The 17,112-nt window shown below is 56.8% G+C and overlaps 1 protein-coding gene across 1 annotated transcript in view; it reads left to right on the top strand.

The window, feature by feature from the left end:
• The window catches only part of Onecut3 (one cut homeobox 3), a 34,900-nt gene that overhangs the window by 12,509 nt on the left and 5,279 nt on the right, over nt 1-17,112 (top strand). Inside the window, exons 2-6 of the mRNA XM_005372455.3 lie at nt 1,105-1,222; nt 1,392-1,449; nt 2,698-2,894; nt 3,021-3,161; nt 6,061-6,904. Coding sequence (XP_005372512.2) covers nt 1,105-1,222; nt 1,392-1,449; nt 2,698-2,894; nt 3,021-3,161; nt 6,061-6,904 — 1,358 coding nt within the window. The remainder of the gene's footprint in view (nt 1-1,104; nt 1,223-1,391; nt 1,450-2,697; nt 2,895-3,020; nt 3,162-6,060; nt 6,905-17,112) is intronic.

Genomic DNA, 17,112 nt, shown 5'->3' with positions numbered 1-17,112 from the left:
CCCTCCCAGCCTCCACCCTTCCAGCCTCCACCCTCCCAGTCCCATCCTCCCAGCCTCCACCCTCCCAGTCCCATCCTCCCAGCCTCCATGAAAAGCTTGTGTACCCCATAAGCCTCTCTGCCGACACAGCAATCCAAATCAGACCAAATTGAACCAAATTAGAAAAAGCCCAGGTTTAATGGGTACAATGCTCCTGGGTGATTTTCCAGGCCCCCAGAGAGGAGACAGGAAAGGAAGACCACAAAACCAACCATGCCTCTGTTTTCTGGTGGGCGAGGTCTTGAGCATCTCTGGGGAGAGCTTTCTGAGATGCAGCAGGGTTTGGAGAGAGAGGGGGGAGGGAGATTGGGATGGAGTTTCCACCTGAGCACTCAAGACTCTTTGGGTGCCTGGATGCCAGGGGCTGGGGTGAAGTTTCCACTGCACTCCCCACCCCCACTCCTTCCGACCCTTCCACTGCTTGGTTCTCTCCCCTTGAGGCTGGGCGGACCTGGGAATCCCCATTTGCCACAAATCTTTCCTGAGTCTCTTGCAAGCATCCCCAGCGGAGGCTGGTGCTAGTCCCGCGTCCAGATGGAGGAAAGGAGGCTCCACAGGGGTCCGTGCTGTGGGCCGCCTGTGAATGCTTGATTCTCTGAGATCAAATCCTAGGCAGCAGGGACTCCTGCGGACAGAGCCTGAGGGTCAGCTGGAACAGTCTCCCCATTGTTCCTGCAGAGGTGCAGGGCTGTGGTGTTGTTCCCCATGGGCCTTCAGTTGAGAGGTACCTGCTCTAGGAAGCAGGTGATTGGGTGTGCCTCAGTTTCCCCACTTGTAAAACAACCAAGAGGTTGCCTTATGTGCCCTGTCCCCACCACCCTGCAGTCTCCTAGAAGTAGAGAGAAGGAAGAGGGGAGCCAGGGGTTTGTCGCAGGGATTGCGACTTAGTCTAGACAACAGAGCTTGTTGGGGAGGAAGGAGGAGGGGAGGGAGAAGAGGGAAGTAAGATGGGTCCCCAGACCCCCCAACATGCCCGTGGTCTGTCTCTTTGCTTGCCCAGTAGGAGAAACTGAGGCCAGGGAGAAGGATGGCCCTGCAGCCCACAGCTCTGGGGTCTGTCCCCAGGGCCTCCTCTCCTCCCCCTGTGGCTGTGGCCCCAGCGGTGGCTGATCCACCTGACAAGCAGGTCCAGGACATCGTAGACACTGGGGACGTCTCATTTCAGGCTGCTGTCTTCCGACTGGTGGGTGGCGGGAGGGGCCACGGTGCCAGCGAGACTGACCCACCAGCCTGGGTCGACCTGGATACCCCAGGGGGCCAGCGGGACCTAACTCCAAGCCGGCTTCCACCCCTTGTCCTCTGTGTGGGCTCGGCACCATGCAGAACCTGGCTCTCCGTCTGGCCCACCCCAGTCTAGTTCCTGGCTTTATCTGATTGACTCACTCACCAAACATTTCCTGACGTGGGCCGGTAAGATCCCTGAACTAGACTGCTGGTAGACCTCTGCTTTCAATGCTCTTAGCCCCTTCTGCGGACCCAAACTCCTACACACCCTACAAAACCCAGCCACTAGGACCTCTGGCTCCAGAAAGGGAAAGGCTGCTGTCCTAGTCTTGCTTGGGTGGAGGGGTAGTGTTTGTCTTCCCCTCCCCAGCAAGGGAAGGGAGTTGACCGTTCTCTACAGTGGGTAGCGACCTCCTCCGCCAGCTCTGCAGGTGCAGTTCCTGTCCCACGGAACTGTACCCCTTTCGCTCAATCCCAAAGGGAAGACAGACGTAGGAGCCTTGCCAAGCTGTCCTCAGGGACGCCCCTTCCTTCCCCACCCGCTGGGCCGGCGGAAAGGAACGGGTGTGTTCTGATAAATGACGCGTTGATGGCGCGTTCCAGCCGGGCCTCACCCGCTCTCTGACCCCAGCCAAGCTGTGGAGGGTCAGGGACAGACGCCATCCGGGGTGGCCCACGTGCGCCTGGCTGTGGGTCTTCTCCCAGGCTATGGCTCCGGCAAACCTCCCCAGCCATGTGGGACACTTCAGGGTGTCTTTCCCGTGAGAGACCCGCGGAGCCACGCGGGGCAGGACGCCTGTGCTTTATTAACCCTACGGGGAGCCTTGCCCTGGAGGTGTGCGCAGGGGGTCTCCGGAGTCCCCTCAGCCCGGCACAGGGCTTGGTCCTGGCCTGGCAGCACCTCGCCACGGGGTTCCTTGTTCAATCCAAGTGGACGCGAACCCCAGAGTGGGGGCATCCAGGAGGCCCCTACCTGGCCCCTGCTCCTGCCCGACCCTCCGGTAGCTCCAGATCAGGCCTCTCTCAGTTTCCCCAACCCGCATGTAAGGACAGTTCATTTTCCCCAAGCTCATGGTGGAGAGATTGGAGACAAGCGGGGTCTGCAGTCCTCACCCCAGGCTGGAAGGCTGGAAGGCCAGGAGCCTGGTTGAGGGCAGCCTGGGCTACAGGAGACCCTGTCAGAGAAGGAAGCAGGGAAGGACAAAGGAAGAGCGATCAGAGGAGGGAAGCATCAGGTGGCTTCCCTCTCTCAGCATTGGGCCCTCTCTCTCCTCTGGGGTCCCACAGAGCCAGCGGCTGCTTTCTGGGTGGGAAACCCCGAGCGGCAGGGTAGCGGGCGGGCAGATCCGGGTCGAGAATGGGGATCTCTCCCCGCCACTGCGGTCCTGGAACCTGAGAGGTTGAGGGTCCTTGCACCGGCATGCGGTCCCGCAGCCCCTGGGGCCGCTGCAAACAAGCGGGTGTTTGCGCAGCGCCGCGGCCCAGAGCGATGCGGATTCGATGGAGACGCGGGGCCTTCGGGGATCGATCGGGCGCAGCTGTCGCGGAGCAGCCCCGGGAAGCTGCCACAGGCGAAGCTGGCACAGGCCCCGGGCGGTGCAAGGAATCTCGGGGTGCCGCGTGCGCCCTGGGTGAGCCCCGGTGCACCACACTCAGAATATGTGTGCAACCCCACACCCGACAGAGAACCTCGGGACCACCCCAGACCCGACACCTCTCGTCTGTCCCCATCACATGCATCTTACACCCACCCTCAGCACATCCCCAACGGAGAAGGCCAGGCGCTGCGCTGTGGGGAACAGATCCGCAAAGCTTGCAGGTGTGGGAAAGGCTGGCCCGGGGACCTGCGGGCCATCCAGCTCTTACTGAACTGGAGGAGACAGTCGCCAGCGTCCCCGGTGAGAATAGCGGGGACAGGTGTGCAGCGGGTGAGACTCTCATTTCCGTGAGAAATAATAAACCGTGGCCTGTCGGAGGAGGCTGGGTGACCCGGCTCAAGGCACAACTTTGGGTGTTTCAAGCCCCTGCATCCATTTTTAGCTAAAATGAGGGCGTCAGACAAGGACCCCTGAGGAGTCCTGGAGGCTGAAGGGGCAGCCGACTGCTCCTCCCGCGCAGCCCGTGCAGATCCCCCAACACCCTTGTCGCTTGTGCTCACCCGACCTTCACAGCCCTCCCGGAAATCGAGACCCCGAAACCTCCCATACTTGGGCTGAGCACAGAGACAGCTGGCGACAGCCTGGAGCAGCCCAGTACATCCCAGACACCCAGAGGCCATTTTCCAGGACTCCTGGACTCCACCTCTGATTTTCCTACTGGGAGCTTCCATGAGTTGTCTTAGGTCCCCACGGGTATGGAGATGGGGGCGCCCTGTGCCCCCCTCCAGCCCTCTCCTCCTCCACCCTCAATTTGCTAATGACCCAAGATCGATCAGGCCCCAGCCACCCGCACGCCCCCGCCCCCGTGGCCCCACTCAATTCTATTTTACTAATTACTAACGGGGGGGGCAGTTCTGGGGCGGAGGGGGGCGATGAAGCGGTGCGGTTCTGAAGGGACCCCTAGATTTTTACTCCATCTTTCCACAGACCCTGCAGAGAGAAGATTTAAGCACAGGCTGCACACACGCCAGAAAAAGTCCCTTCGTGGGGCTGAGAGGCCCCTTCTAAATCTAGGCAGTTCAAAAGGGTGTGTGTGGCACCCGAGGGTATTCTGACTCAACATAAATAACCCCCTCGTCTCAAAGTCACCCACCAACTTCTTTTCCTCAAAATGGATCCCTCACTCATCAGGAGGAAAATCCACCTTGGTTATTACTTAAAACAAGAACCAGCACAGGAGGGAATGAGGATGGGGTTGCATCATCCCGACCCCCTCCACAGGAGCCCCCCACCGCAGGTGGCTAGCATCCTCCCAACCCAACCCGTCCACAGGAGCATCCCTGGGTGCAAGCCTTTGAAAGGGCTTCTAGCCTCCTCTTGTTTCTCCATTCATAAACACCTCAGTCAGCCCCCTGTCTGCTATGCTACCATGGTTCTGCTCTTCGCTTCCTGAAGCTCTGGATGTTATCGGCTAATGGTGGAGGATTGATTTCCACACCCCACGATTATTTTTAATTATCTGTAATGTGGCAGAGTAGACTTGGGGACCTCAGACTTGACTGTGAGCCTGGCCACAGCCGGTACCCCCTACCTCATCACCACATGGAGAGGAAACCCAAGTGGTGAGATCAGTTCCTCTCCTCGCCTCCCCCATTCTATCTGGAAGATGTGTGTACCCCAAAATTGTCTAGACACCCCAGATGAGAACACCCTCAGGCTTCTGACCTTTCGGGAGGTTGCTGGGTAAAAACAGACAGAAAAGAGTACACTCTGCAACCCTGTCCCACAGGGACCAAGGCGGGAAAATGTGGAACTCTACTTGCTGATCCTCTTCTGCCCGAGTCCGTGAGTCACCCGAGTTCGTGAGCAGGAAGCCCTGAGTCCGATACACACACACACACACACACACACACTAGCTGCCCTGTCACCTGAGTCCGTGAGCAGGAAGCCCTGGTTCCGACACACACACATACACACTAGTGGCTGTTCCTTCCTCCACAGCTCCTCTGCTCCCACGGGGTCAGAGTGAAAAGGGAAACTGAGGAACACAGAAGGCTCTGGTATGACCTGGAGCAAGGACACAACGTAGCTGTCACATCCTCTATTGGGATGGTCTCTCTTCAGCCCAATAGCCCAAGACCAAGCCATTGCTGGGGGCAGGCATGCTCACATAACCTGTGATTTTAGGGCAGGGAAAAGAAGGGAGAGAGAGCTGGAACAAAGTTGGGGTCCCCTCCTGACCTAGACTCTGGACCCCCTAGGGCCTGGCTTGGCCATTCTAGGAACTCTTTTCTACCTACTCATGAGGGATCTTGTTTCCAGGTGCCTTGGGCAGGAAGATAAGCCCCCTGTGAGCCCTCCTTCCTCCCTCTCTGTCTAAAGGCTGTAGAAAGAGTTCCTAGGCTCCCTTAGTCTCAGGAAAAACCCAAGCAGGTCTGCATACAGGTGACCTCAGCCAAGATATTTCTAGAACCCAGGCACTGTGTGGGCAGGAGGGTCGTCACACACTAGATTTAGAAGGAATTTCTTCTTCCTTCCTTCCTTCCTTCCTTCCTTTCTTTTATTTGCTTTTTTTTTTCTCTCTCTCTCTCTTGTAGGGTTTCTCTTGTAGCCCTGGCTGTTCTGGAACTCAGTCTGTAAACCAGACTGGCCTCGAACTCAGAGATCCGCCTGCCTCTGCCTCTGGCATACTGGGATTAAAGGCGTGTGCCATCTTGTCCCGCTACCCACTGGGAAGGTTTTCTATTGTTTTGATAGAAGGTCTTACTAAGTAACCCTGGCTGCGTAGCAATTCGCTGCTTAGCCCAGGCTGACCTTGGACTCACCAAAATCCGCCTGCCTCTGCCCTGCCTCTGCCTCTGCCCTGCCTCTGCCCTGCTGGGATTAAAGATACACGCCCCCGCTCCAGAGGGATTTCTGAAAGTCCCGCGGCTGGGCAGTTCCACAACTGAGGAAACTGAGTCCCAAACCCGCTTTTCCTTGTACTTGAAGTCAATATAGATCGTGATTGTTCTGAGAACCTCCGCACTTCCCCACTTCAGCCCCGCAGAGGTTTATTATTATTTTATGCATACGGGGTTGAGCCTGAAAAAGAGCCACGTCTTCTTATGGGGTATCAACTGAGTTCGGGGTACGTGTGATCATACCCCAAGGATTCAGGGGGTGTGCCAGAAGGGCCATACGGGCCAGAGATTAAAAGGCACTTGCCGTAGCCGACAAGTTCCACCAGCACGCGGTGGCCGGGGCGCACGGAGGCCACCCGCACGCGCACCCTCACCCGGCCACCGCGCCTCCACCGCCCCCTCCGCAGCGCCTGGCGGCCAGCGTGAGCGGCAGCTTCACCCTTATGCGCGACGAGCGGGCGGCGCTGGCCTCGGTGGGCCACCTCTACGGGCCCTATGGCAAGGAGCTGCCCACCATGGGGTCGCCACTGTCGCCGCTGCCCAGCGCGCTGCCCCCGGCTCTGCACAGCGCCCCGCAGCCGCCACCGCCTCCTCCGCCGCCGCTCGCCGCTTACGGGGCTCCGGGCCACCTGGCCGGGGACAAACTACTGCCACCCGCCGCCTTCGAGCCACACGCCGCGTTGCTGGGACGCGCGGAGGACGCGCTGGCCCGAGGGCTTCCTGGAGGCGGCGGCGGCGCGGGAGGCGGCGGGGCGGCTGGCGGGGCGGCCGCGGGTTTGCTGGCTCCGCTGGGCGGGCTGGCCGCGGCTGGGGCTCACGGGCCTCACTCAGGTGGTGGTGGCCCCGGAGGGGGCGGTGGCGCCGGCGGAGGTGGCAGCGGCCCGGGAGCCGGCGCCGCAGCCGAAGAGATCAACACCAAAGAGGTGGCCCAGCGCATCACCGCCGAGCTGAAGCGCTACAGCATCCCGCAGGCCATCTTCGCGCAGCGCATCCTGTGCCGCTCGCAGGGCACCCTCTCCGACCTGCTGCGCAACCCCAAGCCTTGGAGCAAGCTCAAGTCCGGTCGCGAGACCTTCCGCAGGATGTGGAAGTGGCTGCAGGAGCCCGAGTTCCAGCGCATGTCGGCGCTGCGCCTGGCAGGTAGGGACTAGGGCCCCAGAGGCTTGGCCCTGGGGGGACACACTTGGCTTAGGGTGAGGAACTGACTATCTAGGGCCCCCGGAGAGTGAGTCTCGGTCGGCCGGGGGGGGGGTTCCCCTGGCCTAGGAGGCTGACCTCGGGTCTGCATCGCCAAGATCGCACAGTCGTCGCCGTCCGTGGTCTTGGGGGACTGTGTAGGGTGTCTGGTGTCTTTGGGGGACTGTGTAGGTGTCTAGTGTCTTTGGCGCTAAACTAAAACAGCCCTCGCGTAGACCCGTGTATGCGCGCGCGCGGCACACTCCTTCGGTTCCTGATCCAGTGTGTCCCCCCCCCCCGCGACCAGAAGGTGCCACTCCCCTCCTCATAGCCACCCTGCAAGAGGGCCCACCGGCGCCTCCCTGCACCCAGTCAAAAAGCGCCGGGTGGCTGACTATGCTCAGCCAAGGCCTGGCCACCGCTTGGCCCCCAGCCCCAGCACCGATCTCTCTTCCTGTGTAGCTCAACCCCTGCCACCGATCGATCCGCTAGTCCCCTCTCCCTCCCCCCTCTGGCTGCTGGCAAAGGTCATTTGAGATTGGGGGGAGGGGCGACCCATGGGACCCTGGGTTCCGTGGCATCCAGCAGAGGCCTTCACACCCGCGGTGGCTCCCCGGGCCTTGCTGTCCTTGGTTTCTCTGTCCCCTTCCTACTTCTCTCCATCCACCGGGACAAATGGCAGTCGCTCTCTTTGGACCGGAGCTCAGGTTCCCAGTCCATTCTCTCTTTATTCTTTCCTTCCCTCGTGTCTTGCCTGAGACTCTCCCACACACGCACACCAGCCAGCCCCTGGGGAGCCCGTTGTATCCTCCTTTGGTCTAATCTATCTGCTCCCACCCTATCTGTGAGTGTGTGTGTGTCTAGTACCCTACATCCCGTGTGTTTGTGGGGTGCCAGAAAGCCGGTGGTGTAGGCAGAGCGTGGTGGGGAGGGAGCTGTGTACCCCGTTCTAGGGACAATAGCGGTTTCCAGAGAGTCATCGATCCCTCTGCACACAAACACAGAGAGGGGCGGGGCAGCCGGGGCTCGGGAAGGCGCCCCTGAAGCAGGAGCAAGCCAGCTAGCCGAGCACCAGGTTGACTGTATCCCCAGGCCACCCTGCAAGCATTGGGGGGGGGGGCGGTGCAGAGAAGCAGAATACTGGGTGGTACAGGGTGGGTAGAAGCCGACCTGGTTGAAGCCTTAGACACCTGCTCCTGTCTCAACATTCCAAGCCCTGAGCCTCCTGGCCTCCTGCAGCCAGCCTCAGTTTCCTCCTCCGTGTGATGACTACTTGAGATCAGTAGGTAGGCAGGCGAGAAACACAGGTTTATCTGAAGGGTCCCGTTGCTGGTGACCTAACTGGGATAATGACGCGTCTCAACACACAGCCCCTCTCCTTCACCTCGCTGATTGTCCTCAAGTGGGATCGCCAGGGACCAGTGCAGTCAGGGCCACAAGCTTCTGGGTGACTGTCACCACATTCTGTGTTGTAACACAGGGACACTCCCTGCCCTGCACCCTTCAGCGGCCTTGCTGGTCAAGGTAGTGTTTCAGTTGGTCTTAGGTGGACACCATACAAAAGGCAACCACACTGCAGGTGCCTTGGGACATCTCTTAGGTGCAGGGTCCCGGAGCCTTGGGTCTAAATTCACATCAACACCAAGGCTGCTGGCCCTCTGTGTTATTACAGACAGGAAACTGAGGCTAGACTCGTCCTTTCTTGTGCCGCTAAGGTGGGCAAAGTCTCCTCCTCGGGGACTGTATCATGTGAGGTGCTGAATGCTGAGCACACGCGGGGCGCACACTGTTACAGATAATGAAGATGGTAGACCTGGCCTATTCCAGACCTACCTTAGGGTCCACACTCTGGCACTGCAGCCAGAAGTGGCAGCCAGCCCGACCAGGGTCATTAGGTCCCAGTCTTTAGTTCTGGTCCCTGCACAAATGGAAAGCAGTTAAGTGGCGGTAAATTGTGCTGTTTAGCGGGTGGGGGAGGCGCCAGGCAAGTCCCTTCAACATACTGTGTTTTGGTGACAGCCCGAGGCCTGCAGGTGTCCCCACACCAGTGCCAGACCGGGAGCATCACCCCCTTGTGTGTCTACTTGGGGCAAAATTGGACCTTGGCTTCCATGAGCCCATGAGGAAAATTCTCCTTGCAAGTCACAGCCTCACTAGGAAAACATTGTCCCCAGTGCTACCAACCTAAGAGTATCCTGCAAAGCAAAAAACAGTGAGAGAAAGGGATAGTGTGGGGACAGAGTGTGGAGGGGAGATGATAGAGGATGGATGGATGGATGGATAGATAGACAGACAGACAGATAGATAGATGATCGATAGATAGATGGATGGATGGATAGATAGATAGATAGATAGATGATTGATAGATAGGCAGATAGATGGATGGACAGATGGACAGAAAGACAGAGTAGAGAGAGATGGAGAAGAAATGAAAGGTGGAAGAGAAAAGACAGAAAATAGAGAGGAAAAGAGAAAGAGATGGAGAGAAATGAGTCAAAGAGAGAGGGAGAAAGAGAGAGGTGGAGAGAGGTGAGTTGGAGAGACAGAGAAAATATAGAGGGATGGAGAGAGGGAAAGAGACCAAAGCAGAAAGAAACAGAAAGAAAGACTGGAGACAAAGAAAGGGAGGAGCCATGGCGCCGAAGGTGGCTGAGCTCAAGCCGGGGTCCCCTGGCTGCTCCTGCCCCCCAGCTCCAGGAAAGCATCACAGTCTTCCCTTTCCTCATTTGGAGACCACTGAGGGTCATTCCTTTCTTTGTCCTACCCAGGTAACACAGCAAAGAGCCCCAGAATCCCAGCCCTACCTCAGTGTGCATTGTCCCCCCCAAGCCTCAGTTTCCCCAATGTAAAATATCCATTGTGTGTATGGGGGAGCCACTGGGGTCCAGGCTCTGGCCCCCTAAACACTTTTCCCACCATGTTGGGGGACATTTGTATCTGCTCCCATCCCACCTCAGAGTCCCCTCTCTGAGCTGCGCTCCCCCCACAGATACCCCAGCAACAGCGACTGTGACTATGGGAGCCAGCTGGGGGAGGGGAGGCTCCTGGCGGGTGGGGCGGTCGATGAATTCGAATTACCGTCTGTGATTCATCACCGTGCAGGTCGATAGCCTCGGCCGGCTTCAAATATTGTTTAAATTGCAACTCTGGACTGAAAAAAAATTCTTTTTTTTGTAACTGATCAGAAAAAAATATACATATATAATAAGACATTCAAAGAAGGGGACAGGAATTCACACACACACACACACACACACACTCAGGCACACATACCACAAACCATGCACATCACACACTCACCATATGCATGCACACATACATGCACGCGCACACCCCCCACAAACCATACACACACATGCACGCGCACACACACACTTGCATGCACACACCACAAACCATACACAACATACACACGCCATACATACACATACCATACACACACTCTGTGTACACATGCATGAACACACACCACACCACCATATTTACACATAGACACCATACAACCACCATACACACATGCATGAACACATACACCCTCCCTTCTTCAGCCTCTGCCTTAGGTCGCTACACACTGGGAAGGGAGACAGAACCTGCGTATGGACAGGTGGGAAGAGCATGGAGAAGTTGAGGCAGGAAACGATGGTAGATCTGTGGGGTGCTTGATTCTCTGGGGGGCCACAGGGGGCTGGGGCAGAGGCAGCTGGCTGGCAGAAAGGCCTGCGACCCAAGGAGATGGGGCCAGCTGCCCGGTCCCTTGTGTACCACCTGAGGCGTGAGACAGGGTTTCCTTGTAATCCAGGCTGGCTGAGGCTGATTCTGAACTCTTGATCCTCCCTCCTGCCTACACCTCCTGAGTGCTGGGGTAACAGGCATATGCCATCATATCTGGTTTATGTGGCGCTGGGCTGGGACTAGGGCCCCATGCGTGTCAGGCCAGGACTCTCCCCACTGAGCTACAGTCCTGCCTCTCTTTCTTAAAGGCCAGGAGTCCTTGTGTAAACATCAGATGCTCTGGCTGACAGACACCCCCCACACACAGGAGGTTCAGCCCCCGCAGGGGTTAGAAAGACTGTTTTGAAGGCTGTATTCACCTCTGTCTCATCCTTGACCGATTCTAGACAAAGGTCTCAGCCTCGGTTTCCTAATCTGAGAAATGGGAACAGTCGCACAAGCGCCTGAGAGAGCAGCAGGGACTCTGGGAAGGAACCGGGTGGGTGGGTGGCACAAGCCCACATGGGGAAAAAGTGAAGACACTATTTGGGCTGTGGTGGCACACTCTGATACCAGCACGTGGGAGGCAGAGGCAGGCAGATCTCGGTGAGTTCGAGGCCAGCCTGGTCTACGGAGCGAGTTCCAGGACAGGCTCTAAAGTTACAGAGAAACCCTGTCTGGAAAAACAACAACAACAAAAGTGGAGCCATTGCAGGTGCCACCCAGAATACCCGGCAGCTGGAGGCCATGTCCCCAGGGCAGACCATTCCCAAGGGGATGCAGGAGGCCATGTCCCCAGGGCAGACCATTCCCAAGAGGATGCTCAGGATAAGGACCTGCTGACCTGCTAGTTCCCCAAAGATTGCAATGGAAAGATTTACAACTTCTCACAGCGCTGAGACCAAGGCCTCCTCAGCACGCTAACACCTGACCACGCCCCCAGCCCCTCACTGGGAAAGACGTGGTCCTTTAAGGAGCAGTACCTGGTAGTCCTTGACACACCAAGCAATCACAGTGTTTTTGAGGCCTGTGTTTGGCCTCCAGCTCTCACGAAGGTGACAATATCCCAGGCACTGGTGAGTTGTCCTAGAACACAGGAACACACAAACTCATGCGCGCGCGCGCCTGTCCACTCACACGCACATGCACACACTGCCCAGGAGTCCTCAGAGACCCTCAGGGGAGAAGGAAGGCTTTGACTCAACTGGACACTGTAACTTCCTGTCCCCTCCTGATGCCAGTGTCTGAGGCCAAGTTCACACCTTCCTTCAGACCCAATGGCCACTTCCTGTGACCACACCAGAGTCTGGTAGACAGAAGGTAGACAATTGACCCCGTGACTGCTTGGCAAGAGGCTGGGCTGACTTGATGGGGAGTTTACATGGCTCAGTGGGGAAAGGCGAAGTCTGAGGACTTGGGGTCAATCCTGGGGACCCACATGGTGGGAGTGACCCCAGCCACATTCATATACACACAAAACAAAATGTAGTTTTAGCTGAGCGGAGGTGGCTGATGCCTTCAATCCCAGTGCTCAGGATGCTGAGGCAGGAGGATCTCTGTGAGTTCGAGGACAGCCTGATCTATAAAGTGGGTTCCAGGACAGTCAGAACTACACAGAGAAACCTTGTCTCAGAAAACAAAACAAAACAACAACAAAAAGAACAGAAAAACTTAAGCCCCTTTCAACTAAATTCCTCACCTGAACTAAGGCCCTGTAGATCCCCTATCAGCTACCCCCTGTCCAACCTGAAGCACAAACCGGGCCAGAGCCCCTAAGTTGCATGAGGCATCTTCCCGGGACAGCCTTTCTCCTGCAGCTCCCTCAGTCCTCCCTGAGAACAGGGCTGACGCAGGACAGGTGAGGAACAAAAACCAGGAGGCTGCCGGAGGCTGGCCGGCCCCCGCGGCCCCTTTGTATTAGCACACAGCCTGCTTTAACCAGGGAGTTCAAGCTGGTTTGAATCAAGTTTTTAATTAAAAATAGGCCGTGATCAATACCCTAGGCTGTGCTGGAGGGGGAGGGGCGGGGCTGGGCCCGGAGGGGGGTGGTGACTGAGAGGTTCACGTGATCCTGAGGCTGCTCTGTGACACCTGTGGCCCCAGTTTCCCCTAGGCAAAGTGACCCGGACCCTCCCTCATCTGGGAGCCCTGCCAGTGGAGACAGCGGAGAGACTTACAGAATTATGGTCACGTTGAAAAACCACAGAGAGAAAGAGAACCCGCTAAAGAGGCGGCAGGAGGTCCCTGGTGTGGACACCCCAGGGGAAGAGGCCTGGGGACCCTGTGCTGTTGGGGTACAGGATTATTCAACTTGAGACACTGTGCCCAGGCTGCCAGTAGACGATCCATGCCTCCGTTTACACCCAGACGCCCCCTCTGAGACGGTGCCCCCTACTCTGAGTCGGCGTACCCCCCCCCAAGTCCAAAGCCCTGGGCGCCTCCCCACATCCAAAGCCTGGGGCGTCCCTCACGTCCAGAGCCTGGGGTGCCTCCCACATCTAAAGCCTGGGGCGCCCCCCACGTCCAGAGCCTGGGCGACCCCTCAACACCGCCCTGTGGCCGTGGGGAAGTCGCAGCTCTGGAGCCCGGAAAGCCAAGGCAGTTAAGGCACTGACTGAGCAGAGAGCCTGGGGATCCCCGCTGCTGGGAGGGGGCACAGCCCTCCAGCCTACCCTCCTCCTCGCTGCACCTGCCCTTCCTCCTCCCTTTGGCTGGGCCGCACAAATCTCTCAAAAGTAATTACGATTTGTTTTTGAGAGTCTCCTGTAGCCCAAGCCCTAAACCTAATCTTAAACCCCACCTCAGTGCAGCTGAAGATGAACTCTTGGCATGTGCCTTATTATTATTATTATTTTACTTTTCTGGATTCTGCAGGGTCCCGATGGATGCTCAGCTGGGGAGCTTCTAGGTTTCCCCAGGGGCCCACTCGTCCACACCCTGCCACCCGCCCGCGGCTTCTCACTGCTGGGCTCCAGCCCGGTCCACAATCAGGTGTTTGAAAACTGTGGCCACCCTTGGGTGCCAGGACGTACTTCCGGGGACGCGGAGCCCTTATCAGTGGATTAATTCACAAACAATTGATCTGCTCATTCACTGCCCAGCCTGTTCTGGGTCAGCTTTTCTCTGCCTTCCTAGTCACCTGTTTCCTTTCCAGCCATCTTTTTCTAATTCTTCTCCCAGCTGCCACCTTGCCTCCTGCAAATGACTCTTTAAACGGCAGAGCTCAGCCTGGCGCGGTGGCACAGGCCTGTCAGCTTTGGGGAGACCGAAGGATGGCCGGGAGTTCTAGGCTAGCCTGGGCTACAGGAGCGAGAACATATATATATAAATGTGTGTATATACATATATGTGTGTATATACATATATGTATATATATGTGTGCATGCATATATGTGTGTATATACATATATGTGCGTATACATATGTGTACATGTATGTGTGTATGTGTGCGTACATGCATATGTGTGTATGCGTACATGTGTGTCTATACAGATGTGTATACATATATATGTGTGTGTGTATACATATATATGTGTGTGTATCCAAGTTTTGGGCGGTGTGCTCTTCGCTGACTCGGTTTACCCCTGGCTGCCCCCGGTGGGTGACCCCGCCCTGTGACCCTTCAGCTCCCAAGTGCCCCTCATCCTGGAGGGGCAGGCCAGGTGGGTGTGGACTGTTGGTTCCAGATAAGACTTTGAAAAATGGAGCCCTTAAAACCCTTTGGAAGGGAGGGAGTGGGAGAGCGCAGGGAGGGCAGGCCGGCGGGAGGGCGGTGGGACCAACTGAGGTGCCTCAAGGGCCTTTCTAACCGCCCTGGGGACTTGTGACCCTGGCAGAGTCGCCCGCCGGGCTGGGAGGGTGGGGGGGAGCGCAGCCCGGATGGGCTGAGTCACCGTGACGAGGAGGGATCCTTGGTCCCAACACCTGCCCCCACCCTGCAACTGATGGTGGGGCAGGACTTGTCGCCAAGGAAACCGGCCATCATCCCAGCCGGAGACCAGGCTGGTATTGAGTTGTCCGCTGCAGGAGTGTGGGGAGGGAACAGGCACGCCATTGCTGCTGCTCACAGCCTTGGTGGGCAGTTGTTGGGGAGAGGGTGTGGGTGAGAGTGATTCGGGGCACCTGTGGGGCACGGCGTACATGGGGGCCTGGAAAGGGACACCTGCTTGCTTAAAAAAAAAAAAAACTGGATTATGAGGCAGGGTCTCATGTAGCCCAGGCAGGCCCCCAATTCTCTAAGTAGCCAAGGATAGACCTTGAACTGATTTGTCTGTGTCTTCCTCTCCAAGACTGAGAGGAGACCGGACAGGCATGCGCCACTGTTTTATATAATGCTGGGAATGGAACCAGGGCTTCATGCAGGCTGGGCAACCACTCTTCCCACTGAGCCCCAGCCCTGGGACCAGATTTTACAGCGATGGAACCAAAGCTTTGCAGGCAGCGACAGAAAGGGCTTCCTGGGGCAGGGGCCGATGCGGTTGGGCTTTGGGGTGCTTAGGAGCTGTCCAGTCAGTTCCTGAGGCTCCTAAGGGAAGATCCCAGAAAGCTGGCGAGTGTGAGACCTTGCTAATAACGGGTCCTCATGACAACATGAGAAATGAGACCCAGGCCTCACCTCTTCTCAGACACAGCCCCCCTGTGAATCTGGGGGGCCTCTTCCCCAGTTCATTAAATATTTTTCTGCCACTGCCTAGCAATGGAAAAAAGGGAGTCCTGCCTGGGAACCCCAGAACAGCCATGCGTCGGACCTGGACCTGGGGTGATCTGTGCACCCTAATGTCTCTAGAAAAACAAGAAACCCAGGCACCCTCCGTGCAAATCCAGGATTCTAAGCAGATTCCTCACAAAACTCCAAGGTATTCCTCCAGGAAACAACCCGAAAGACGGGGGCGGCTTCCCTCTGCTGGACACAATGGGAACTGCAAGACGATGGGCGAGGTGGATGGGCACACGAATGAAAGAATGAACGAACGTACGAATGAATGAATGTAAGGTTTAAGGGAGTGGAGGCACTTGGTCGTATTCTGTGTTCTGTAGACACAGCAACAGGAGATGCTGGGCCGGTCTAGCCTAACCTACAAGCTCCAGGTCCAAATGAGAGAGCCTGTCTCAAAAAATACGGTGAGGGGCTGGAGAGAAGGCTCCCTGGCTAAGAGCACTCGTGGAGGGGGTGGATGGATGGATGGGTGGGTGGTGGGTAGAATTTAAAAGCTGGGGCTATTGATGCTCTTCTCACCTTGCTCGCTCCAGTTGTGCCCTCGTCCAGGGATGAGCACCTGGTCTCCTGTGAGCACGGTAGCACAGTCAGGTCCAGAGGAGCCTCCCGCGAGAGTGGCCCCTTCCGTCCATCCTCCTGCTCTACCGTGACCAAATCTATGTGCATATATATGGGGCTCAGGATGGAAACCAGGGACTCACCACGCAGCAGCTTGCATTGACAGTCAGTTTTAAATGTCCCTTTGCAGCAACCCAGGACCACGTGGGAGGGAGTCTCAGTGGAGGACCGTGTGGATCAGGGTGGCTGTGGACCAGGCTTGAGGCAAACTCTTTGTGTTTTGTTGCTGTCCTTTGTTTGAGTCAGGGTCTCTGTATTATGTAGTCCTTGCTGTCCTGGAATTCGGTCTGCAGACCAGGCTGGCCTCAAACTCAAACCAGCCTCTGCCTCCTGAGTGCTAGGATTAAAGGCGTGCGCCACCACGACCGGCAATGGGATTGTCTCTGTCCTTAGGTGGGAAGACCTGTCCTTTGTGAATACCAACAGTCACCGGGTTTGGGTCCTGGACTGCGGAGATGCCTCAGTGTTTAAGAGCACCTGGTACTCCTCCAAAGACGGAGATTCGTTCCCAGATCCCACACCAGGCAGCTGCAACTCCAGTTCCAGGGGAATCTGATGCCCCCTTCTGGCCTGGGCAGGCATTGCACTTACATATGCCCATGTGTGTACGTGCGCGCACAAATCTAAAAATAAAATAAAAATTTAAACACAAAGAGTGGAAAAAGGCATTTGAGCACAAGCATCTTGCAAGCTGAGTAGTCATGAACTCGTTTCCCCCTCGAGTTTATTTTTCTCAGGGTACTTTATTACAGCCATAAAAATGAACCGCAGAGCCCGGTGCCTCAGCGCCTAGGCTCGGTGCGTTCGCGCATGCGCACGTGAGATCAGAGGGCTCCCTGAATCCATCGCCACCTTGTTTATTTCTATTTGATACATTTGAATATTTTGCCCGCATGTATGTCTGTGCACCACATGTGTTGCTGGCCCCATCGGGGGTTAGAGAGGATGTCAGGTCACTGGACACTTACGGTTTGATCATGGTTCCTGTGAATGCTGCCCTCGGCTGAGCCGCATGGGCTGTTAGGATTGCCTTTCTCTTTCTTGTTTTTTTTGTTTGTTTGTTTTTGGTTTTTTTTGTTTGTTTTTCGAGACAGGGTTTCTCTGCGGCTTTGGAGCCTGTCCTGGA

The sequence above is a fragment of the Microtus ochrogaster genome, linkage group LG1, assembly GCF_000317375.1.
Source record: "Microtus ochrogaster isolate Prairie Vole_2 linkage group LG1, MicOch1.0, whole genome shotgun sequence".
Lineage (NCBI taxonomy): Eukaryota > Metazoa > Chordata > Mammalia > Rodentia > Cricetidae > Microtus > Microtus ochrogaster.
Note: the sequence above shows the minus strand (reverse complement) of the source record. Positions and strands in the feature narration are given on the sequence as shown.